The 26,078-nt window shown below is 41.4% G+C and overlaps 1 protein-coding gene across 15 annotated transcripts in view; it reads left to right on the forward strand.

Moving 5' to 3' along the window:
• The window catches only part of eya1 (EYA transcriptional coactivator and phosphatase 1), a 40,957-nt gene extending 16,382 nt beyond the window's left edge, over positions 1-24,575 (forward strand). For all 15 annotated transcript variants that reach the window (XM_057323121.1, XM_057323122.1, XM_057323123.1 and 12 more), the window contains 11 exons: positions 2,704-2,786; positions 3,185-3,371; positions 3,693-3,835; positions 4,808-4,891; positions 9,812-9,901; positions 18,206-18,264; positions 18,348-18,508; positions 18,684-18,798; positions 19,253-19,374; positions 20,029-20,129; positions 22,482-24,575. In XM_057323121.1, coding sequence (XP_057179104.1) covers positions 2,704-2,786; positions 3,185-3,371; positions 3,693-3,835; positions 4,808-4,891; positions 9,812-9,901; positions 18,206-18,264; positions 18,348-18,508; positions 18,684-18,798; positions 19,253-19,374; positions 20,029-20,129; positions 22,482-22,562 — 1,226 coding nt within the window. In that variant the 3' untranslated portion in view covers positions 22,563-24,575. The remainder of the gene's footprint in view (positions 1-2,703; positions 2,787-3,184; positions 3,372-3,692; positions 3,836-4,807; positions 4,892-9,811; positions 9,902-18,205; positions 18,265-18,347; positions 18,509-18,683; positions 18,799-19,252; positions 19,375-20,028; positions 20,130-22,481) is intronic.
• Positions 24,576-26,078: the final 1,503 nt, after the last annotated feature.

The following is a 26,078-nucleotide window of genomic DNA, read 5'->3' on the forward strand; positions in this document are numbered from 1 at the left end:
AGTTCAGGCAGGTCACGTTCGCATCAGCTGACAGTCAGCTGTTTCTGACGCGCACCAATCCAAATTCGACACACATCATAGCTGTTCATTTAAATCCCCATTCATTCTGCGCCAATCTACTGCTTAGCGGCACGCTGAACTTTAACCCTCCCTCCATCCCCAACTCCACCTTTATATCATTACCTGTGGATTATTTATATTTCTTGTGATTGTTTATTTATGGTTCCAGTTGTTACTAGTTTTGTTTAATGCATTTATTGGATCTGTTCTGTTACCCCAAGGGGGGATTTTGACTTGCTGCCCTGCCCGCTCTGTCCAGGAATTAATGCATGGATGGGCGCGTGGAGTTTGCCTAGAACAGAACCATACCACCAACACCAACTAGATGCTTTATTATTCAATAAAAAATTGTTATTTGACGAAGTGGTCCTGACTGAAATACATTTGTGCAAACAGTTACTGAGAGAAAGCCCTAACGACAACTTGTGACAACTAGCCCCGATCTCCCCACCACAGAATAAAGAGAATTTTCAGAATTGTTACTGGCCCCATTTCAGAAATACCAATCGACTATTGGTCTGTAATTTTCTCTCTGTTAGTGGAGATTTCCTACTTGCCAACAAATTTTAGCACTCGACTGAATTTCCCTCAGTTCATCCAAGTTTAAATTAGGAATTCATTTTATATTTTCACACCTGTTTGAGCTTTGCTTCCCTTGCTGCGAGCTTAATAGCTATGCAGCAAGAAAGTGGGACTTCACTGACCGATTTTCACCGCGACCAGAGGATAATTACGGCAACGATCGGGCCTCCCTCCATTCCGCAAACAGTGTGAGAGAGGCAGCAGACTGCTTTTTAAAGAAGCCCATCTGGACTTGATCGCCAGCTCCCCAGAGAGGCCTACAAAACCTCTGCTACAAATATTGTGCACTGATGATAGACATAGCCCATGGCAAGAGGACTGATCAAGCAAAGCAAATGGACTCCCAATTGCAGAGGCCATAAGGAGAGCCAGTGTCTCGTCTTAACTGAACTAACTGGAGCAAGACAGAGAGGATGGGGGAAGGAAGGGGGGGGGGGATGGGGTTGCCCCTGGGAAAAACCAGACCTCTCCCCAGCATGGAGTCATTCTTTTGGGACCAGAGGGGGTCTTGCTGGGCTTTTATGTGGCTCCGTGCTCTCTCCGGAGTCAACTGCTATCCCATAAGTCCTGGCTTTTATGACTGTTTGAACTGTGGATTTAGCTAATTTGTTGTGCGACGGGAGTTTGATGACTCTCACTTTATGTGATATGTAAGATTCTGTGTCTGGAGAGGAAAACCAAACGTTTGTGAAGCAAATAGTGGAGAGAAAGAGAGAGAGAGAGAGAGAGAGAGAGAGAGAGAGAGAAATATGTATATATAAAAGTGATTAAAAAATATGTATACATAGAAATGAGTAAGCAAAAAACTATTTTCCTAATGACCAAAAGATGAATTTAGTCTTTTTCACTGAAAAACGATTTCTCTTGATTTTGAAATTGATTTTGATCTTATTTTTAAAATACAGCTCAGGAAAAAATTAAGAGACCCCTTTAGTTTTCTTTAATACTGCATTTCAACAGGCATTAAAAAAAGCTTACAACTTGTTTTCTTTGGAATATTCAAGATCTGAAAGCATCTTTTTCATTTTTAACCACTTTGTCTTCAGTTTTCTGCAAATAAATGCTAATAAAAAACTTTTTACATTTAAACTTTTTTTTTTTTTTTAAATTTTGTCAGTAGTTCACAAAGAGAAACAAAAACAATTATTTTACATAAACACCCTACTTAAAAACCTATAAATAGTAAATTCAGAACAACTGAAAATGATTCTCTTTATTTTTTCATGTCTGTAGATTTTGTGAACATTTTACATTGGAAAAGCATCAGTGCAGCTGTTCATTCGCTTAAAATCTGTTAATGCTATGAGAAAATGCTTCTGGGAAAATACTTTCAGTAAACATCACTTTGTAAGCTTTGAGAAAACTTCTGAGCCAGGGCTTGATGTGATTACAACACTGCAGAAGCAATGAAGATTTCATACCTTCAGGCCGTGCCGTTCCCTATAACTCATGTCACGTATGTTATTAAGTCATTAGATGCTATCTCTCCATAAAGAGATTTAATTACCCAGAAGGTGCTTCTTCGGGCAGCTTGAAAAGCAGACAGATATGCATATTCATTGAGGCAGGATGTCAGGTAAAAGACCACCCCACCCCTCCCATCCCCCCCACGGAGAGGATAACACAGTGCCACTGTTTCTGTTATTGTAAGGGTGCGATGGATGAAATAATAGACCCGACCCCCTTTCCGACCATCAGATCTGATCACTGATACAGAGAGAAGAGATAGCAAGAGAAAAAGCCACTGTTGTATATCACACACACACACACACACACACACACACACACAGACTCACAATCCCTCATGCCCCTATTATAGCTGCAAGGCTTTTTTTAATGCCTTTGAGTTGGTTGTTGAATCTGCCCCCGTTCGACAATTTTAAAATCTAATTGATAAAAAAACACACATTTTGTCTGCTTTTCCACCATTTTACTGTTTTATGTTGATCTTTATTATGGTCTGATGTATATCTGTTGTACAAACGTCTTGATGCCTATCACATCTGATCAGATTTTACTCTGCATATGTAACTAACTCACCGTTATGTCTTTCACTGGTAGGAGGCAGTTTTACAACAACTTCAGGGCTTTACACTGGAAGCAATTCCCTCACAAATTCGACCGGATTCAACAGTACACAACAGGTAGCTATTATTACATTTTCTATCTCTGACTCTGGTCCGCAGCACATGTTGAAATTCCCTCCGTGTCCACCGGAGCCTGTCGCATTTTGGCATCCGCACGCCGTGTTTTCTCCGGCCTCCTGGAAGCTTTTATAGAACATGTGTACGCTTGCATATTACTCACATGATATGAATCACTCTAAATGTCCCGACCGCTGTACGCGAGGATTACCTATTGGTCTTTGTGTATGAATTATGCCACAAGCGGAGGAAAAGGAGAAAAGAAGTGAAGACAGATCACTGTCCAGATGTAGCACACGGGAGACATATGGTCACGTTTACGTTTTGGAATCTGCGCTGTGAAGTAGCAGCGTCGCTGAGCGCCTATCTCACGTTACTTCCTTGATGTCTTTTTGCAGGACTACCCCTCCTATCCCGCTTTTGGCCAGAGTCAGTACGCGCAGTATTACAACAATAGCCCGTACACCTCTCCGTACATGACCAGTAACAACACTAGCCCCACCACGCCCTCCACTACGGCTACCTACACCTTACAGGAACCTTCATCAGGCATCACCAGCCAGGCCCTTTCAGAGCAACCTGCGGGTAAGAGGCTTTAGTGGATTTGTTTTGTGAAAATAGGTGGGTGGGGGGGTCCTGAAACGGCACATTGAGATGTGATTGGCTAGTTTTGGGTTATGAAATACTGTGAATTAAGAATTAACGGTAAGTAACGGAATTAACGCACAATACCCTCCCATTGCCGTTACTTTGGACTAAATGGTACCTAGGGCATAAACTGATCTGCTAAACTCAGATCTGCCACTGCCATGAGCACTGGAGGGGTAAATGGATCCAGCCACAATGTTCATTTGCCTTTTTTATTTTCCACCTCTGATACACGTTTTTCCTCTTTTTTTTCTGCAGGAGAGTACAGTACAATCCACAGTCCATCAACCCCCATTAAAGATTCAGATTCGGATCGATTGCGTCGGGCCTCGGATGGAAAGTCACGTGGTAGGGGGAGAAGGAACAATAACCCATCCCCTCCTCCCGACTCTGACCTTGAGGTATTGGACCTCTGCCGCACTGTCAGTCTCTCATACAAGCTGGAATCGGAGATTTTGAATAAATTATTACCATGAAACATTTGATTATGTTGAAGTATGTTTCGGTCTCTGGTTTAACGTAAAATAAAAGTCTGAGACGCTAGTGAAAGTAGTATTTTGCATTGCGGTAAATTAATACAAATTGTGGACTAGCAAAAAAATGTAGCGAAAAATTTAAATGCAAGTTTTTGATATATCCTCTTACTTTAACAAGTTTGTGCAAAATCTTGTAATCCATGATTTGTTAATGTTCATCTTGCCGACATCTTATAAACATCTTGCATGCTTCAAAGGAACTAAAGTTGCACATTTGCTGCCTTGCAAATGCCTTGCAGAATTATACTTTTATAATGTCACATTTTAACAGTAACTTTTGTTTTGTTTTTAATCCCAAAACTTCATTTATTTCCTGATTTTGAATCCCATATAACTAGTGTGAACTCAGACTTTTGAACTCCACTGTACACAAAAGCGTGCAGTTGATTCAGAAATGGTTTGCTCGGTTTTGAAAAATGCACTGATGACACCAAATTTAAGAAGCATTTTGCTCTTAAATTCTTAGTTCCTAGCAGAAAATGTATAGTAGTCTTCTACAGTAGTCTACCTTTCTCTGCTGTACAGAACACATTCGTGATCGTTTCATTACCATGACCTGGATCTCAGGACGGGTTTTGCCCCCATTAGCAAGCTGACATCATAGCATGTTAACAAATCTAGTTAATTAGTTTGTTGGTATTGATTGTGTTAATGCATCGGGGGTAGGAGATGGATGGTGTGGTGGTGGCTCTTCCCGCAGTTGTGGGGTGCTGTGGTGACCATGAACGGTGAACGTGTATAGATCCCAGGGCACATGAATCTATGCACCCTTTCTATTGACAATCAGATCATCTTGCATGCTGAGTGAGCCATTGATTTTGCCCTTTCTTTTCTCAGCGCGTGTTCATTTGGGATTTGGATGAAACAATCATCGTTTTCCATTCCTTGCTCACTGGGTCTTACGCCAACAGATTCGGAAGGGTGAGTGATGCAGCAGACACGGGCAAATATTGCCGCAGAGTTTAACAAAACACACTGAAAAGAGGGACTGTTTGGGTTTACGGTTCAGCTTCGTGGAACTCTGAGATCGGGTAATTGTTTCTTTTTTTAATAAGTTGGAAGAGGCCTCGCAGGCATTTGGCTTGGCCCGCAGCTGTCTGAGTTATGTGGCTGAAACAGGCAAGGATTACAAGCCAGTTGCACTGGGAATGTCCATTGACACTTCCTACGGGTTTTCAGTATTATAAAAATCTTGCATTGTTAGTTTGCAAGTGTTTGCTTTAACTGCCATTTAAAAGAGGTAAGATTGTTATAGAATATCGAGAATAGATTGCTTGATGATAAACATCTGTATTTGTAGACGATTATTTATATGAATTATATCGGTTAGGTTATTAAAAATGGACATTACCACCAAATACCGCCAAATTTAGCAGGTTCAATGGGGTCGTGAATACGTAATGAAAACTAGTTTACTTCTGTGCCGTATTTGTTATTTTATTGGAATGTCATAGCTATATTTGAACCTTAAAAACAAACAATTTGGGAAATACGGCAATCTCCAATTCTCAGGCTTTTTAATGATCTCATAGCTTTATTTGACTTGGGAGACTGCTTACTGAATTCACCTTATTCTATTTTCCCATACGCGCACACACACATTTAATGCAGCTGTAGTCTGAATTCAATATGCACGTGTTGTTAGACTTTCTTTTTGAGAAGAATGTAAAAAGCTGCTTCCTAGTTTGAGGGAAATAAATCACAGAAGTGGCATTTTTTGGCTCTTGAAGGGTTTTCTTTGTGGTGAGTATAGATGACAGCAGCGCTCGTATGTCAGTGGAACGGGGCCCGGCGGCTGGTTTGTTCTCTTTGTTCCTTAGACAGGGTGTTTGATGGGGGTGTTGTTTTGTTTTAAGGGTGAGGGAGCGCTGGCCCTCGACCCTGCACTGTTTATTTACTTTATCTCGGCTGAGCATGCTGGGTAAAGAAGCAAAACTAGTGCCTCAACATGAAATGAGATGTGTTGGCGTCCACTCTCTCACACGCACATACACACACACACACACATGTTGGGTTTCCATGTTTTATGGGGACATTGCTTAGACGCAATGGTTTTTATACTGTACAAACTGTATATCATATTCCCTACACCTAACCCACCCCTAAACCTAACAATCACACAAAACTTTCTGCTCTTTGAGATTTTCAAAAAAGTTAATTCTGTATGATTTATAAGCTTGTTTCCTCATGGGGACAAAAAAATGTTCCCGCAAGGACAAGGATTTTGGATATTGCCATCTTTGTGGGGACATTTTGTCCCCATACCGTAGGGTTTACCCTTCCCACACACACACACACACTCATCTTAGTCATTGCACTTTTCTTTCTTTCTTTCTTTCTTTTTCTTTCTTTCTTTCTTTCTTTCTTTCTTTCTTTCTTTCCTTCCTTCCTGTCTTTGTCTTGCTCACTTTGCTGTCATAATCTGATTACGCATTGCCCTCCTACCCGAAATATACTTATCCCATCCACAACATCACAGACCACATAATGCTCTCTTAAACCATATCAGCGTACTCATCTCAACCCCCTTACATTAAAACCCAAGGTGCTTCACATTTCTCCGATATGAGCCTCAACATAAACAGTGAGAAACTCACTCACATTCACCAAAATGTATTTCCTCCAGGCATGCTGTTGAGGAAGAGCCCTATAAATAGAGCTATGCCGGAGAGCTCACCGCTGTGGTTATCAGTTATCCTAATTGGCATCAGAGTAGCTCTCTCCCATAAAGCTGATGGCTCGGGCCAGCTGTGTGGCCGTCAGCCTGGAGGGGAGAGCCGCGGGGTGAGGGGGATTTTAGAGGGGAGGACCTGGCGCCCTTTGCCGCGACGCTGATGTGTGGGGACAGGTGGCGACGGCAGCAGAAGACCCTCTGGCACTCCGGCCCGCTTGTATTCTTAACTCTCTTGCTGATGGATTGTTTAGATTTAATTGGAGAGGATCTGCCGGGCCAGAGAAGTGCACTTTGCATACCTCTCACCACCAAACCTGCTTTTATTAACTGTCAGATACACACGCAGGTGTTTATATTAAGCTGACTGAGTGGCAGGCTCGAAATAGACGGGAGGGGAGGAATATTCAAACGTGTTGTTTGCTTTAAGCATTACCACCCATAGTGCTATACAAAGCAATGAACTATATTAGGTTCGATATCTAAAAGTGTGTTTAACGATATTGTCTATTAGTTCTTATGCATGCCGTTTTATTGCATAAAATTAAAAATAGTTTTGAATAATTCAGGTTTGTCGACATTATATTATGCAGACATTTGTTTCACCAAACAATCAGTTTGATCATTGTTTGTAAATACAGGTTGATCATTACACAACCTTTCATTCTATGAAATCAAGTTCACATTTGTCTTTTGTCAACACAGTAATAATCCATATACAGAAGTTGGTTTCCAAGTTATGCAAGATCCAAAAGTGTGTGAACCATCTGTTAATACCCATCATCAGTGACTTGGGCATTCTGTTCTACTTGTGTGGTTTCCCCTCCCACTGTCCGCAGTTAAAACATTTTCATTGTGAGCGTGGATGTAATCAGTTAAAAGCTCAGCCGTTTCTTCAGGTGGGTTTAAGCTTTAATCCCTGCGGCACAGCTTTCTGACTCAGCACAGCCGCACAGACACCGAAATAAATCCCCTCCTTCATTTCATCTCTGCTGTCCTGTCCCCTTCACACACTTGCTCTATCCTCTTAATGAAGAACCAGAGAGCGGCCACTGATAGAGACATAAGCCCATGTGGAATGAAGATTACGAAGATGATTTTAAACCGAATGCTTGACTAATGCATAAACGCTCATTTAATAAGCCTTGTGGTCGCTTTTAGCTTGTATTATAGGGTTACTTCGTCTTTACGCTACTGGATTTATTTACTCCATATGAAGAGTTTGGTTCCAAAATGAGATAACTCCTTATTTAAATTTTGTGTTTTATTGTGTTAGTTATCTGTGTTTTTTTTTAGTTATTATGGCTAAAAAACGAACCAACTGCAGTTTGATTGATATTCATTTTTTAAAAACGGAGTTATCTCATTTTGGAACCAAACACTTCATATGCACTGCTTTGTGATCAAGCTCTATTTAACGTTTTGTAATATTCAACGTACTTTAACAGATTCATAAATGTGCGCAGAGGTTCACTTTGTTAATCTGTTTTGATTTTTTTGTTTTTAAAGAAGCTTAAAAGGACAGTTCACCAAAAATGCTATCATTATTTACTCACCCTCGAGTTGTTTCAAATCTGTATATGCTTGTAACCAAACAGTTCTAGGACACCATTGACCACCATAGTAGGAAAAAGGATAATGGTAGTCAAAAGTGCCCCAGAACGGTTTGCTTTCCTACATTCTTCAAAATATCTTCTTTTTTCTTCAACAGAACAAAAATATTTATAAAGCAGATTTTCCTACTATGATAGTCAATGCTGGCCAGGAACTGTTTGGTTACACGCATTCTTTCAAATATCTTTCTGTGTTTATCAGAACAAAGACACTGATACCGTTTTGGAACAACTTGAGGGTGAGTAAATGATGACAGAATTTTTTATTTTTGGGGTAAACTGTTCCTTTAATACAGTATACGTAGCAGTCACTTCCATCTACGCACAGTATCAACTCTAACACAGCCACTGAGATGACCATTACTGCTGGTATTACATTACTGTGGAAACAGAATACATTAAAAAAGAGAAGAGTCCATTATATTTGGAGTGAGTAATCCATTTTGATTACTGCCAATGCACAGGTTCATACATTACTCGGTAAAGCAGTTTTGCGAAGGAAAAATGCGCATCTTCCCGTTTCTATTAAATTCCCACCTTGAACCTTTTACAAATAGTTGGAAAAATACTTTATCTGACATGAGATCAGATTGTGGAAGGGGGAGTGGGGTGAGATGCATCAGTAGTAATGTGTGGAAAGATGATCTAGAGTCGGAGGTGTATAGACAGCTACTGTATATTTATGATGGCGCTTTGACCTCAAGTTCCTTTCAGCACGTCTAAGATGAGTTTTAATAGCTAAATTAAGCTCAGCCTCCTTTTACAGAGTGCTTTTTAACTATTTATAATGGAGCCCTGCAAGTAAATTTGAGTTTTTATGTTATTCTAATGCGTATTTTATATGCACCGATACTAAATTTCTCCACCGATACAGATAGCCGATTCAGAGTAATATCTGCCGATACCAATTCTGATACCGATTCTGAAGATTAAATTACTATTTCTTAACTTTCTGAATGTTATTTATTCATATAATGGTTATTAAAATTGAGCATTAAACTGGTGATGTTTCTAAACATTTTTTAATATACACAGCACAAATTCACTGCATTTTCCTGTATTTTGATTGACAGGATATATCAGCCCTGATCATTGGCTGTTTTTGAACTATCGTCCGATAGCCGATAATGTAAAAAACTGCTTTTATCGACCAATACCGATTATTGGCCGATATATCGGTACATCTTTAATATTTTAATGTCTATAGCATATTGTTGCTCATCATTCGGCTTTCACTCACAAAGGTTACGATACCATAGAGGAACCATTTTTGTCTGAAAGAACCTAAATAACCTTTTCACATCTCTTTTCTTAAGAAAGAATTGGATCTTATAAGAACCTTTGGGTAAATTGTTCTTCTATGGCATTTCTGTGCAGAACCCTTTGTAGCACCTTTCTGTAATTCAATGCCACACAAATATAAAAAAACCTAATAATAATGAATAAACACACAAGGGGTGATTTAAGATGATCTAACATTACGGTAGAGTGCCCTACATAATCTTCATTTTTGTACTAAACGAAAAATATGTTATTCTGTATGTTTTTTTTTTTCAGGATCCACCAACGTCTGTTTCATTGGGACTGCGAATGGAAGAGATGATCTTCAACTTGGCCGACACGCATTTCTTCTTCAACGACTTAGAAGTAAGTCCAGCACGTTTCGTCTCTGCGTTTTCTGCGCTTACTGTCGCAGGCTTCGCCCCCTGTGAAGCCCACTGCAACATTTTCTAATACTGTGATTACTTCTCCAGCCCGCTTTCTTAGCAGCAATATTTAAAACCCAGCCCCAAAGGATAAGTCAAAACGGAGTGTATACATTACATTACGAGCAAAAGAGCAGTCCATTAAACTTTAAGCCAAAGCATCAACAACCATTTAATAGCGGGGTGCCTATTTCTCGCTAACGTCCCTCAGTGGCGAAGTATTACCTCCGAGCCCATGGGACACTATGAATTTTACATGCGCTGTCAGTCTCCCTGGTCTGTGCCCATCGCCGCCCCCCTCCCCCACCTTTCCCCGCCGCCCGGGCCAATTTGTCAGCTTCTAATATTTCTGTACGGGCTCTGACTGTCTGCGTGTCATGCTGTGTACTCGGTGTCTCTGTCCGCCTGGCCGCAGTCACGGTCTGAAAACTGCTCCACGGCCCGCACCGCCTGATTCATGTTGGATCAGTGTAAAATCTGCCCCCAGGGGCAGTTATTGAGAGGGTATCTAGGTGTCTTTCTGCCCCCTACGTGAGGGGTGAAAATGAGACCGGTGGGGTGACGTCCATGATTGGCAGTGCTCCATGTGTTCATAGCAGTCAGGTTCAGTTGGACCCGATCGGGTGTTGCTTAAGCTACTGTAGAACATTATTCAGAGTATTTGACATTTCAGCAACTGTGGTAAATTTGCAACCCTTAAAGAGACAGTTCACTCCAAAAAAACATTGTTTACCCTTGTGTTGTTCAAAAAGTATATGTATAGTCTTCTGTATATAGTAAATGCATATAAGTCTTCTGATGTGATATAAATATACGTCTGATTCTGCCAAACTCGACCGTTAACATCTCATTGAAAGTGGAGATTATTAATAAAAAATGAAAAAAATGTTTGGTCTTTTGTAAGGCTTTAAAGCTTTACTCCCCCATTTTTTGCAAGGAAAGACCTAAGCTGTCTTCAGAATAAAAGAAATATTGGTTTATTAATACAACATGAGGGTGAGTAAGTACACTTGCCCAACCTGAGCCAGCTGAACCCGCCCCGGCCTTGACTCCGCTGGCGAGCCGCCCTCCCTCTTCCCCAGAACCCGACTCTGCTGATCCAATGGTTTTCCTCTGTGTCCTGCTCGTGGTTGACCCTGCCGTGGAGGAAATGTTTTGTTTGATACTTAAGTGTGAGGAGAAGTGTTGCAAGTCTGCCAGGTTTCATTAGTCAGCGTCCCCGCTCTGCGTTTACTGCCACGAGAACCAGGGAGAAAGCAAATGTTTGTGCTGCCCGAGACACAAGAGTGACGGCGAGATTCCAATCGTACTCATCTTGATCAAAGTTAATTGCCTGTTAAATATTTCCTTATGTTCGGCCGCGTCAAATCGCGCGCCGCACTTTCTGTAATAAGTGTGCCTTTTTGGAAATAAATGACAGTTTTGTGACAAAGCTTATATGTGGCTTTTTCACAACATCTGTCCCGTATTTTGATTTCGTTTCATGTGTTTAAACTGCTCGCGTATGAATTGGCAGTTCTGGCATCTTGTAAAATGATTGGATTGTGCAATGCAAGTTTTTCCCGTCTGCTATATCTCAGCAACGGAATTATTACATTTCGTTTTGACACTTTAAAGCTTAGGACCTTCTCTTAAAACTACAGTCGCATGCAATGGCACAATACTTCTCTTTTTGTACTTCAGACCGCAACTGGATGTTTTGTAGTGCATTCAAACGGGATGAAGACAAAATTGAAGGAAAAATTCTGAACTGTAAATAATACCACAGCAGATATATTCCTGGCCTTGAAGAAATGCATACGCTCAATGCAATTTGGTCGAAGTCTTAGAGGGATTTCCCCCACGGCTTTGCGCATACAAATGCCTGATGTTGTTCGTAACACCAGGCTGTCGTCTGCGTAACTTGTACACAAGTGTGCAAATGACAGACAGTAGTCCTTAAACACACCATCAGCCTGATTGACACCCTGGGTGTTTTTTTTTTACGACGGCCTTTCATTTGCTTTCTTTAGCCTTTGGTTTGTGCCACACTGCAATGCTCATTTTCAGGAATAAAAGTTGCTAATAAATTTTGGTTTGGTTTTGTGATCCGCACGGAGGATACGTTTTCTCGTGGTCACATCCTGTCTGATTAAAGCCTTGCTCTGTCTTGGCAATGCGCGGGGTCATGTTGCCTTGTGTCATGTTACACCATTCTGCGCAGTCGATGGCTTGTGTTATTTGTTTGTTGCCTGCTTTCTTGTGCGTGATTAGTTTAATCAGTGCTGATGACAACTGAAGAGGAATGAAAAGAAGTCATATACAACACACACACACACACGTCGCTCTGACCCAGCACAAAAGATCGAGAGCACTGAACATGAGAAACAAAGTGGCAGAGATCTTTGGGAAAAAGAGACAGTCTTGTTTTTTGGGCTCACTTAATTATTGATATTGTACAATGGCAGAATATATTTCATGCTTGTCAGCAATATGATCCTTGTATTGATCGCAGTATATTGATTCAGATTGCTTCATGAGAGGATTTTAGCGGTTATTTTCTGGAACCACAGAATATATTGATAGGTTGCAGGTCTGTAGAAATTTTAGCTACTAACAAAAAAGATGTAATTTTTTTATATTTATTTTATTTATATTAAATATCTTATTGTGATTTCTAAATAATAATTCATTATAAAAATGTATAGGGCTGGCCTGTTTTGTTGTCAGGACACTTGACAAATTATATACTACGTAATATCGTGTCTAATGGTAAATGTAAATCAATAACTAATATATAATTACATTTTTTATTGTTTATTGTATGTTGTTTATTTACATTTACATTAATTCATTTAGCAGACTTTTTTCCCAAAGCGACTAACAGTTGAGGAATACAACACATTTTGTTGCATTGTATGCTATAACAATAAATTGAATAGAATAACATTAATTAAGTGTTAGAATGATTGATTTAATCCTTTTTTCTTAAAAAGGAAGCTTAGCTAAAGTTACATTTGTCAAATTTGTGAATTTTAAATACTGTAGGAATAGTGTTTCTGTACAAACGTTCCAAAATGTATTTATCAATAATAAAACTCCTTTTTAAAACCTAATTTAACAACAAATAAAAAAGGTGCACATGAGTACAGACGTTTGACTCTTTTGGCCTGAATCTCTTTGGTTATACCATAATAACCTGTTGTGCAATAACTCTTGTATGCCGTCACCTCTATCTTGTGTGATATTTTGTGTTCAGTACCTGAGTGTAGGGACATCACAGGGATGAAAGCATTCTTGTGTGTTGGGTAAGAGGTGGAGTGCGGGCTGGTGTGTGGGAATGTGCGTCTCTGGAGGATCGGCCGTGCTCCCTCTCAGCGGGAAAAGGCCACGGCTCGCCGGGAGAGAAAACAACGCAGCGCTGTGTGAAGGACAGAGTTCTTCTCCCTGGCTCTGCGCTCTGCCTCGCTCTGAGGTGGGAACGGTTTCAATTAGCCACGCTGTACCTCTGCTGATGCATACCTGAGCCAACCCGGTGACATTGCGAAGGACTCTGGGTCGTTTTTAGCACCATGGGATAGAGAGGCTTCGCTTATCATTTTACAGTGAGCGATTGGGCAGTGTTAGGTTCATGTGTGGTAATATGAGATAAAATTATGCAATTAAAAAGACAAAAAGTGTTTTTATTTGAAATAACCTACACATTTTTCTGGCCAATACCACAAGCAAAAGTTCCATCAAAATTCCTAGAGCTCTCTGGAGCAAACCAAAGTAGAGGAGTGACTCTTTTGAAAGTGAAATAAGTCATTATCATAACTTTCCCTACGCGTGTTGTGTGTTCGGGAACAGGATTTGACTCTGCGGACTGAATGTGTTTTTTTGTCTAGACGCAGGTAGTATCTGTTGGCTGTCAGAGCTCAGCATGTCCCCGAGGCAGGGGCCGTGATGTGTTTTGGAATGACTAAAAAGAGAATGTAGAGCTTTTAAAGTTGCCCTGTCTATCTTCTCTCAGCATCTGGCCCCTTTTACCCACAGTAACCCACAGTACAGGGGTCTTAAAGCAATAGGGGTTGTGCGTCTGTGGAAAATGTAGTGTTAGAAACATTGTGATGACAAATGATGTTTACAATCAGTTCTCTCATCCTTTTAAATAAATTCAGATGCGAACTCTCGAGTGTTTCAAGGCTGTTTGGAATCATCTGTAATTCACAAAAAGTCCTAAAAAAACTTAACTTAAAAAAAAAACTTTCATTTGATATGTTGAACCCTCATGTTGTCAGAGGGTTAATAAGAGCAAGTTTTTGCTTGTCTTCATGTTTGGACTGACTTTTGTTTTAACTGGCAACGCACCTACAAGTCGGATATATAGTCTGTAAAAGTTAGAAATGCGATAATGTGCAGTGGAACACTTGGCATTTGTACGTGTCTATCGAGTAGCCAATGACTAGATATCTTTACAAGAGGGTTTTTGATTCTTGTAGTGTTTTTGCAGTGCATTGTATAACTTTGAGACCAAAATAGCGTTCCAAGATTTTTCTCTCCAACTTTATTTGACTGTACCTTTCTCTCTCCGAGAGTGTAAAAAGCCTCCATTTTAGGAAACCTCTGTTTCCAGAGAGCTTTGTTTCACTCGGGTGTTTGAATTCCATGACTGTTCAAGCACAAACTGTGGATTGGTATGAAGTGGGTCTGAAGAACTTTCTTTGTTCTCCATATCCTGTGTCCGACACACAGGTAAGCTGCACCCTCCCTATCTCTCTCTACCTCTCTCACTCTTGCGCGGGCCAACCGTGGTGGGAAAGTGAAGGAGGGGGGAAACACCGGGGGTCATGAACCCCCCTCACAGACGGGGGGATGACAGACCCTGCCAATGGAGTGGCAGCATTGAGAACCTGCGAACCATGGATTGGGACTTTTCACATGGACTTAGCTTGTAGGCTTGGAGGAATGTTGTGATGATGGCTGTAATCACTCACACTGTGCCTTTGTTACCTGTGCTGCTCACCTGCGTAGAGAGTCGGGAGTTTAAAATCTGGCCAGAGGAAAAAGCCCATTACCTCCTGTGCTACTAGGAAAAAAGAGCAGAAGCAGAGGTAGCCAGGAAGAGTAATGCAATACGGATGTTTCCAGCTTCAACAGCAGGAACGAAAGGGAAAGTGAGGTTTGTAGTTTTAAATAATCATTTTCTCTTTGACGTTGTGCAGCTCGCTCCTGAGCAGTCGGCAGCAAAGCCCTTCCTCTGGCCAACAGGAAGAATCAAGCGGTCCGGCCTGATTGCTTAATGACAGATGCCCGGGAACAAAGGAGGCTCTGATAGCTCGCATAAATGAAAAGGTTTCTCCAGGCCTGGATAGTCCAGGACGGAACTGAAAGGAAAATGAGAGCGAGAGAATGAAAGCTGATTCGAACGTGTTTGTTTTGTAGTTTGTAAGGCCCCTCTTGGAGTTTCCCACAGTAGCTCTTTATGGATATTATTTGTCATTTTTTTTGTTCAGACGGTTTGATGAGCATGTGAAATGACTACGATTAAACAGCGAGACAAAGTGTTTGTGTAAGACGTAATTGCGTATGATTCGCAGAGGAGGATCTTTACACAGCCTACAGTAGGAACATCTGGACTCAGTTAGGAGTGATTGTAGGTTTTGTAAGAACCACAACTACGACGAAACAAGGACAAACCTTTTTACACCAACGTACACGGTTTCCACTCACTCCCTTGAATTCACAGCCCTCATTTAACCTACTTGCCTCTTGTAACATTTATAGTGTCGCATCCTTTCAAAAGAAAGATACCTTCTTAAAGCCACCCTTAAAGATCAACCACATGCTGTACTTAAGCACTTAAAGCTGGCCCATCCTCGGTCATTAGGCTTAACGGTGTTTACGAGTGCTTAAGAAGCTGTCCTAATGAGTCTCGTGAGTTACTGTAAGACATTAGGACAGCTCGGTTCCATTAGGGTCCGGGTGCAGCTACCAGAGTGGCAGTCAAGTGGTTTATGTGGGCTCCAGCTGTGTGCAGTAATTGCTGGAGGTTGTGCATTTTTTCTCTGCCCTAACTTTCATCCTGGAGGTCCGGGAGCCTGTGAAATGTTAATTAGGTATCGTAATAACCACAGAATTAAAAGGCAATGTAAACATGCGGTGATACCGACAATGAGAAGTGCTAACTTTAAGAGACTCGAACAATACACTTAAAGCTATAATTCACCAGAAGTTGAAAATTCTGTTTTCTCAGTCATTTACTCAACATCGTGTCATGCCAAACCTGTATGCCTTTCTTTTTTCTGCAGAACACAAAAAATATATTTTGAAGAATGTTGGTAGCAAACAGCATTGGCCCCATTGACTTCCGTTCTATGGACACAAAACCCCTGAGACATTTTTCAAAATATCTTCTTTTGTGTTTCGCAGAAGAAAGTGTCGTTTACAGGTTTTGATCAAAATGAGGTGAATAAATAACGATGCAAGAATAGTTTCGATATTTTGCATAGGTTTCATGAATTTTATTAGACTTTATGAGCATTTTGTCATCATCGTGATTAATACCTGACAAAGAAAAATACAAGTCTTTGAGTGAACCAGAGTTAAACCTTACAAGGAAGCCCCCATTTTTCTGTAACGATTTTATCCTGTTCAAAGGTTCTTTTAAGAAAAACTCATTTGTACTTCACAAGTATTAAACGTCCACTGCTGACTATCTAAAAACACATTACACAAATAGCTCAAGGTGTTCCTGAGCTCTCTCCCCAATTGGCCGTCCATCTCTTGGACCCACAACACTCCAAGTTCTCCATGTGAGGTCACCCCAAACCCCTCACACCCCCCCATCCCGCCATCCCCTTCCCCCTTATCTGAGCCTGCGGAGCCCCGGAGAGGAGGAGCAGGGCACCGGGTCAAAGTCTTTTCCTCTTTGGATCTCGAAGCTTGCTGGGAGAGGCTTGGCGAGAGAATGGCTGCATTAGAGCAGAGGTTGAGGGTCAAGATTTTAATTCTGTTAAAGAACAGCTGGTTTGAGTTTCTCTTCACGTCGCTCTTCCCTCCCTCTCCCCACAAATCCAGAGAGATGAAAAATTTGTTCAGAGGGGAACCAGTAAAATAAAAAGGTTTACGGTCTGAAGCGCTTACCCCTGCCCTGCTGTAGCATTAGACAGGAATGCAATAACGTCAGCATTTGGCCAGGTTCAGATCGAGTTAAAACAAGGAAGTTGTTTTTGTGTTTTTGGTGTCTTAGCAGCCCATTGAAACTTAATTAAAAGGCTTAAAGTTGTGGGAAAACGCCACCTGGACTTCTAAGTGTTAGATTGAAAACTTGACTCCTAGTTTAACGAAAGAATCTCTTTGTGCTTGCTTTAGGGAGTAATTGAATTATCAATGAAATACAAGAGCAAATGCTATATTTGATACCAGTAGTGTACTGTATATACTGTATACCTACTGTATAACTATGTTTAGACCGATTTAAAAATGCCCAAGCCACCACCTCTGTTTTTCCATGTGAGATTTGTTTGATTTGAATGCTCAGGCGCAGCTCGCTAACATCCATGGCTCTTGCAGCGGGAGGGGGGGACGTCGACTATAAATGGAAAACTAATAACAGATTTTCAGTCTGCTTTCTCCAAAAAGCTGGCCTCAGGCTGTGTTGGTGTGTGGCTCGGCAGCAATCAGAGGTCATAATTTCATTGGCGGTTAGCATCAGGTTCAATTTTTCTAGTACGTTACATTTACCAGAAAGTCTGGTTCGTGTTACTGTGCGCACTGGCTGAATCAGCTCCGAGCTGTAGAATCGTCCAACCTCTCCAAGAAGTGGAGATCCTGAAGGGGGCTCGGACGCTTCTGTTATCCCACAGCTATCTCTTTGTTGAGGCACAAGTCCGTGAACCTTACACGGAGAGGATGGACCTTTCCGGAGTACACGGCGACACGCTGATCCAGTCCTGATTGATTTTACGCACTGGCAAATGTGTGTATATCAAGAGATCCCCCTAGCGGTTGAGGCCAAATGGGTTGGGCCCCGGTCCCCTGATGATGGTGTTTATTTTTATTAAGATTTAGCAGGTGGGGGGTTCGGGCTGGAAGTGGTTGAGGCCTGATTTGAGCTTTCGGAACAGGGCTTAGGCTTCAAATGGGAATTCCACAGTTGTTGACATTATTCGCTCGGTAGACTCGAGCTGCCAAATCGCACCCAATTTTGCACATGAAAACCATTTATCAAATCGGCGTATTTTAATTCAGACTGGCTGACCGTCCGTTGTTTTTCTTTCTGCAGGAGTGTGATCAGGTCCATATCGACGACGTGTCGTCGGACGACAACGGCCAAGATCTGAGGTACGGTTGGCGTAGCTTCTCTCAAAACTGGCTTTGATTCATCCAAGCAGCGGGCTAACACGCATCCTCTCATTTCTGTTCAGTACGTATAATTTTAGCACGGACGGATTCCACGCTGCTGCTACGAGTGCCAACCTGTGTCTGGCCACTGGCGTACGAGGAGGCGTGGACTGGATGAGAAAGCTGGCGTTCCGCTACAGACGAGTAAAAGAAATTTACACCACCTATAAAAATAACGTCGGAGGTAATCCCCCATTAAACCGCTTTGCTGAAATTGCTGGGGAAGGGGATGGGGTGTCGACAAAAAGCGCTTTTTCAAATAACCCCTTGTGCTGAGCCACTTGGTTAGAGTACATTTCGAAATTTCTCAAAGTATTCGCAGGACGGTCCAACTCAAACAATGTTTCTGTTCATTTCAGGTCTGCTTGGCCCGGCCAAAAGGGAAGCCTGGTTGCAATTGCGAGCAGAAATTGAAGCCCTGACGGACTCCTGGTTAACACTGGCACTGAAAGCACTAACATTAATTCACTCAAGGTATGCAAATTATATAGAGCCCATCTCTGTTATATATAAATCAACAGGAGGTCTGGATAGTACGGATGGTAGAGACCCCAGTACCTCAGAACCTTATCTGGTTTTGGTTTAGAGCGCTCATTTTCCATAATTAAAGAGCTAAAAATACAAAGTTTGTCTTCATTTATGCACGTCATGTTTTTCAAAACCTGTGTTTTGACTGTATATTGAAAATTGACTTCTGTGTTGAAGTCAATGTGGCCCAATGCTCTTTGGTTTCCAACATTCGTCAAAATATCTTCTTTTGTGTTCTGCAGAAGAAAGAAAGTCATACAGGTTAGGGATGACATAAGGGTGAATAAATAATGAAAGAATTTTCATTTTCGGGTAACTACAAGGCTGCCCAGTGCATTATGGGTGACAAATACGATGTACTTCCTGCACTTTTTTGACATCATTTGCCTTTCCATCACAGGTCAAACTGCGTAAACATCTTGGTGACCACAACACAGCTCATACCTGCGCTCGCAAAGGTTCTCCTCTACGGACTGGGGGTCGTGTTTCCAATCGAAAACATCTACAGCGCCACAAAAATAGGTACGCTTTATTTTGAGGTCGACCGCAGTTTTAGCTACCTGTGTAAGAGTGGACTCTTCATGCGGACCGTAATTACGGCGATATTACGTGTAAACAGCACAAGACACATGCCGTGTGATTGGGTTAGGCTGCAGAAGTGGCGGACACATGAGAGGGTTGATGTTCAGGAAGAGGCCTAATCAGGCTGGGATTATTTTCTTGGAGCTCAGCCTAAACCGGGCCTCTTCTTTTCAGGTCTACATATGAAACCACTTCTGCAAATTTATGTCATTCCACTCGGCCATTTTTTTCTGCTCTGCCTCCACTTTTCCAACGCAAAATAAACACCGACCTTCACTTCTAGGCCATTGTCAAGCGGATCCGCCGCTCGCACACAGAGTCCTGCAGCCGCTAGTTCTGCGCCTCCCTCGCCGCTCGCATGTGAGGCTGATTTAGCTTGTTAAACTCCATTTGTCCCATATTCTGGGAGGAATAAGACACACTTAATGCTTTTCAGACTGCTTTTATCTGGGCATCGATCTTATCGCATCTCCGAGCCGAGGCAAAGTGTTTACGCTGCGTAATTTTGTGTAACTTATTGCGTATTTAAAGAGCCCTCACATGGGCTGGCTCTTGGACGAGGCTCCTTTGCGTTAAACCTGTTTCTCTTCTCAGGAAAAGAGAGCTGCTTCGAGAGAGTAATTCAGAGGTTTGGGAGGAAAGTTGTTTATGTGGTGGTGGGCGACGGCGTGGAGGAGGAACAAGGGTCGAAAAAGGTACGTTCTGTTTTGTTTTTCTCTTAAACCTTTAATTTCTTTAGCCCGTTCCCTGAGAACGCCATTGAGTCTAACGTTGTCATCGGCCCAATTCATCTGACAGCTCGAATGTAAAAGGACGAGATGACATAATTACACGTCCCTTCCATGTGTAATGCTAGACAAGTCCGATCAGGCATGTTGGGTTCATAAATATAACATGCGTTTAAGAGGCTTAAATCATTGTTAGATACGTTTAGGATAATGACAAGCACTGAAGAATAAAGAACAGAGACGTTCGCACTGTCAAGCGGGTTTTTGATGCATTGTGGGACGTGGCCAAGCACCTGAGTGTTGTTTTTCCAGCCTCCTGTTGTTCAAACCAGAAGATTTATGTTACCTGCAGCCTGTTGACAGGACCTGTGTATTCAGAACGCCTGCCAAGTTTTCGCGTAAACCCAGCGCCTCAGCCATAAACCACAAACCTGAAATTATTCATTATGTAATTAATTATCAAAGAAAACCGGTTTGTTGTTCAGACAGGTTCCAAACACATGCGGCAGCCCGCCGAGCAGTGTTGACGTGATTCTTTATCATATTGTGCCAAGTGATTAGTTCCATGTTGTCAATTAATCATGCAAGGAATGTGAATAGAGGAAGTTAACAGAGGCCAAATCGGCTATTCAGTTTTAAATGTCAGTCCCCATTTCCTCCAAGACCAAGCCTGTAGTGTTTTGCCACGGTTTTAATAAGTCCCGGGCACTATATAAGGTAGAATGCAGAAAGCCTGGCTGCAAATAAAATAGCACAGTTTTGTCAGATGCAAGACAAATGTTGAAGGGCGACTTTGTGCGAAACCTTTCGGGGGTTTTTCAACGTCGTCTTGAAAGTATCCCAGAAACAATTCCAGTTAATAACTCGAGCGAGGCAGGGGGAGATAACATCTCTGGCTTTTAAAGTTAAAAGCAAAGACAATTTACAAAACAAAAGAAAAGAAAAGAGTCTTTTAAGGGTCACTGCAGGCTTCTCTAAGCGGAACATATGCCTGAGAGACGGTGCACCTTTGATAAGACTCTGTAATGGTTTGTGTGTGGAAGACTCGGAGCTGACAAGCTTTTTTCATTCTGGAAGAATCATATTTCCCTCTGGCCTCTCCCAGGAACAATGCCTCATTTGCAATGTTGTCTCCAGCTACGTTTGGTGCTGTATGTAGTGTGTTTAACAGTTATTTCCCATCTGGCCTTTTTATGGTATATGGAGGAATAGCAAAACACTCACCAGATTGGCTTTTCTTATGGACTTCCATTTAAACTCGTTTTTTGTCTAGTTGAATAAGGTGCAATGCCAAGGTCGTAGGTTCGATTCTTTGTTAAAGCAACACTATAGAACTTTTGCTCACAGTTCCCCCAGCACAATTACTGTATCTGTTACCAGTGTTGTAAATAATGTTGCTGTATAAGTTTCACCGTGGGCAGCGCAATACACGTGAATTTGTTAACTAAGCTGATGGAACCGGTGAATGCACTCTTCCGCAGGCAGGGGATGGGCGGGGCTGTGTGTACCGACCCGAGCACAGAACTTAGAGTGTGGTTTTAGCCGCCATGAGGCTGCTCAGGTAGCAGCGGCAAAAGAATTCGTCTGTTGTTCTACCACTGAAATAATTTTAGAGACATTATTTTAAAGTCGAAAAACTACAAAGTGTTGCTTTTAAACATAGCTGATAAAATCTGACCTTAAAGGGATAGTTCACCCAAAAATGAATATTCTGTCATCGTTTATTAACCGTCTTGTCATTTCAAACATGTATGGCTTTCTTTCTTCTGCAGAACACCAAATAAGATATGTTGAACAATGTTGCTAATGGTACCCATTCACTTCTATTGTACGGACACAAAGCCAATGCAAGTCAATGGGGACCGCCGTTGTTCGGTGACCATCATTTTTCAAAATATCTTCTTTTGTGTTCTGCAGAAGAAAGAAAACCATACAGGTTTGAAATGACAAGAGGATGAGTAAATGATGACAGAATGTTCATTTTTGGGTGAACTATCCCTTAAAATGCACCATAAGTCACTTTATAAAAGCATCTGCCAATTGCATAAATCTAATAAAATCTAAACTTTTGTCAGGTTAATCCTTATTTTTATTAAATACTCAGTGATCTCAATGTTTTGGTGCTGCTTCAGTGATTCTGCTTTGGAAATCGTTCCTCCTTTAAAGTTCCTCGCGTGAAGTTATGGGTCATCGAGGATGTTTAGACACTCATGTGCTAGGCGTGATTGTTTTTCCAAGTCAAGTGTTCACTGGAGGCTTTGTTTTCTTTCTTTTCCATTTCTCTTCACCTTCAAACACTCTTTCTTTCTGTTTCCCCAGCACAATATGCCTTTCTGGAGGATATCTAGTCATTCTGACCTCATGGCCCTGCACCACGCTCTGGACCTGGAGTACTTGTAGCATCACCCTTTTGCTCTTCGGCCCCGCTGTTGTGTTCCATGCTGCGCACGGGCCCCGAAGACCCACACCCATCATCAGCATCGCCAGCCGGCTGCGTCGCCCAAGTGTCTGCGTTCCAATAGTAGCAGACCCCAAAAAATCCTTCACACACATAGAGAGAGCAAAACCTGAGCGACACGCTCAGCGTGTTGACACATGGCCGCAATTCGTCTTAACCCTAAACCTTTTTCGAAGCAGAGGAGAGTGAATTTATGGCGCCGCAGCTGCTGGCCCTGGTTACTGTGAATTGGCTTTTTTTTTTCGAAAGCCATCAAAATGTTTTACAGCCCTGTCTGTGCGGGGGACTCGGCAAGGGTTCACACCTGTGACGAAACTGAGCTACCGACGCCTTCAGAACATAGCAGGACTCCGATCCCACTGCAACTTGGTGTAATCATCCTCCCCGTTTGTTTCCCCCTTCGTCGATCTCAACCAATGGTACAAAGACAATAGGGCGTGGCCTCCTCGGTTCGCCAGCCCCGATTTGTTAACCTTTGCTCTGGATGTCCTGCGCTTCTTATTTATGATCTGAAACTTTGTGGAGTGGCACTGGCCCTAAAAAAGGCGCTTTGTTTGAGTGACTTGTGCCTTTTCGCATCACGGCGTACTTTGATTCCACTTCAAGAGGAAAAATGGATTTTCTAGTAATTTAAGGAAAATTTTAACAAAGCGTTATTTACATTGCAAAGACAATCGTGTACAGAAGACATTTTTTGCGTGTAAATTTGTAATCACTGGACTATTCCTTCCTATATTGATTAAGGTACATGCTGTGGAAAGGTGGCAATGTTTTTATTTTCATGGAAGTACGTAAAGGCGTTTGCGCGCAGTAACTTGCGCAAACCCTCAAAGTGTTGACGTGTTTAAGGTTTCATTCAATAAATAAATGTAGATAAGGATTTTTTTTGTGATAACTGTTTTGTCATGACCAAAAGCATGGATGTCAAGTGTCAATGATTTCTTATTTCCTTCATTGATGTTTTTTTCTTTGTAAGCTTCTGCTCTTCGAAGTTGGCGAGACTTTTCTCCACAATGAAATGTGACACTTTTTTTGGTTGGGATGTCATATAGGGCAGTTTTCTAGAATGTTCACAGTCTGGGAAGAATTATTTAAGTCCCTAGGGTATCTCGAGCGAAACTCCAAGAAGAACATCACGGATTGCATAAGCAGCTTATTAATAAATACTTGTTAAGAACTTAATCCTATGAATGTCAAACTGAGTGTAAATGTCTGTGTTCCCACTGCTTTGGAGCTGGATGTTCAACCCCAACGTCCAGGCATTCAAAACAAGCTCAAAATAGGGTTTATTATCTTTTGTACCAGCACTACAACGGAAACTCTTGTACAGCAAGTGTATTTTGTATGAAGTAGTCTTTTTATTTTGACTTTAAAATGTGTCTACTTGAAAATCGCTGTAGTTGGATTTTCAATATGCATATTGATAGTTCTTAGGTGACTGTGGACTGAGAAACTCTAGCTCTGGACTTTAAGAAAGCAAGCCACTACTCACTCACACGGGCACACATATGCGCACACACACACGATTGAGTTGAGAACATACGTGTGCTATCGACTGTGAATTTCCCCAGCTAACTCAATCTGTTTTTAATTTTCCCTCCCAGTACATGATGTTGCTTGGCTCCTGCAGGTGAGGTCTTCTTTTGTAGCCTATTTTTTTTCTCACCACATTTACAATTTCACCCCTCTTATTGCACCCCCAACCCTGCCACCCCCCATATCGGGGAATCACATTTTGCTGCTAGATCACGGTAACAGTAGACATGGGAAATGTTTTGTAGATTCAACACGGCGAGATTTTTTTTAATGTTGCAATCATAATGCAAACTGGAAATAATTTACAATATGTGGGCCTCATTGTGAAACGCAGTTTGTTGTGTCTGCAAAAAAGATGTGTACAGATGTTTTTGACATTATTATTTGATTGTGTTTAAATTAATAAAAACTGATTTGTGAACTGTTACACATATTTTTCCTTGCGCGCAAGTGATTGAAATGGTGCCTCTGCAATTTTCTGCCATGGAGGTTTTATTTATTGAGTGTTTGACCCTGTGATCAAATGCCTCTGAAATTAAGTGTTTGGAACGATGGCTATTTTGTGGCGAGGTAACTTTTATCTACAGATGCATGCACTAACATCATTATATTAACATTTTACAAACACACATAGCGTTTTTATAGTTTATTGGATGGAAATGTATATTTTTGCGGCTTCTTCTGTAGTTTGGTGGTCTACGATTCAGCAGTTTTCGTTATGACGGATGCTCAGACAACACGACATGCGTACCACTGTTGGTTAAACCAAAGCTTTACAACTGATGTAATGCATATACATACAGTGTAAGCTCTCCTCTTGCATCTGAGTGTTTAGTTTGCTAGGAAATCTTAAGAAATTCTGGATTATCTTTAGCCGAGTTCTTGTGTCTAGTCAAATTTCATACTATATAAGAAACGTGCAGTGACAGATCTTGCCTCAGTCATTCATTTTAGTGACTCACTGCCATAAAATATGATCCATGTAAAGTAAATGTAACATTAGGCTGGGGTCTGCTGATAGTCTTTATTAAAACACCTAAAAATCCTCTGATTCTTTTGCTTTAGGCGGACTTTTTCGATTCAGAGCCACAATGATACCATATAGCCACCAAAGGTTTGTCAGTCGGTTCGTGTTATTTTTGGGGATAGCTGAAGGTAAATCCCTTACCAAACTGTGATATTTCTTTGCAGCATAGCCAAACGCTTCCAATAACAGCACTCCGCGCAAATGTTTCCCTCAGAGTCTGCATATTTTTCTAAATACACAGCTTGGCCACTTACATTTGGGAGTTGAGTTGGTTTATATAACACATGAAAAATATTTATGAGCCTGATTTTATGGGGTGGCCAAAATGAAGATGTAACGAGAGACTGGCAGAGGAATAGAGGCCTTTATGCAAGAAGTGCTCGGTTCTGTTCACTTGTTTAATATACAAGTCAGTCAATTAAGTTTTCAGATGGCATCTGAGCGATATTCCAGGGGACTTGGAGGCAGCCAGGAGGAACAGATAGGGTTGTCATCCCTGGAATGTAACAAAACAAGGCATCTTTCCCACTTTTCAGTAACTGGAAGACCAAATACTGTCCTAAGCTCTGTGCCCACTCGTACAAAATAGCTTTTGTTCTCTTGGGTATATATAGTATGTCTGCGCTTGAATGAATGCACTTCACCCTTTTTTATTGTAAAATATCTACTTTGGTACACACATCTATACACACTTTCATCCATAATTCCTGTGTCACATGTCACCTTCTGTAGCATTTTTGCTTCAAAAGCTTTTGCCACATTTTACACTCTTCATAGATTTACAGCCACAATATTGTTGTGTCCCTCAGCTACTCTTTAAATCAAAGAATAAAAAAATGTAAGAATTGAGACATCAGTCTCTTTGAGCTCACGATACAGTAATGCTTGGACAAAC

This window comes from Triplophysa rosa, linkage group LG23 (assembly GCF_024868665.1).
Source record: "Triplophysa rosa linkage group LG23, Trosa_1v2, whole genome shotgun sequence".
Taxonomy (NCBI): Eukaryota; Metazoa; Chordata; class Actinopteri; order Cypriniformes; family Nemacheilidae; genus Triplophysa; species Triplophysa rosa.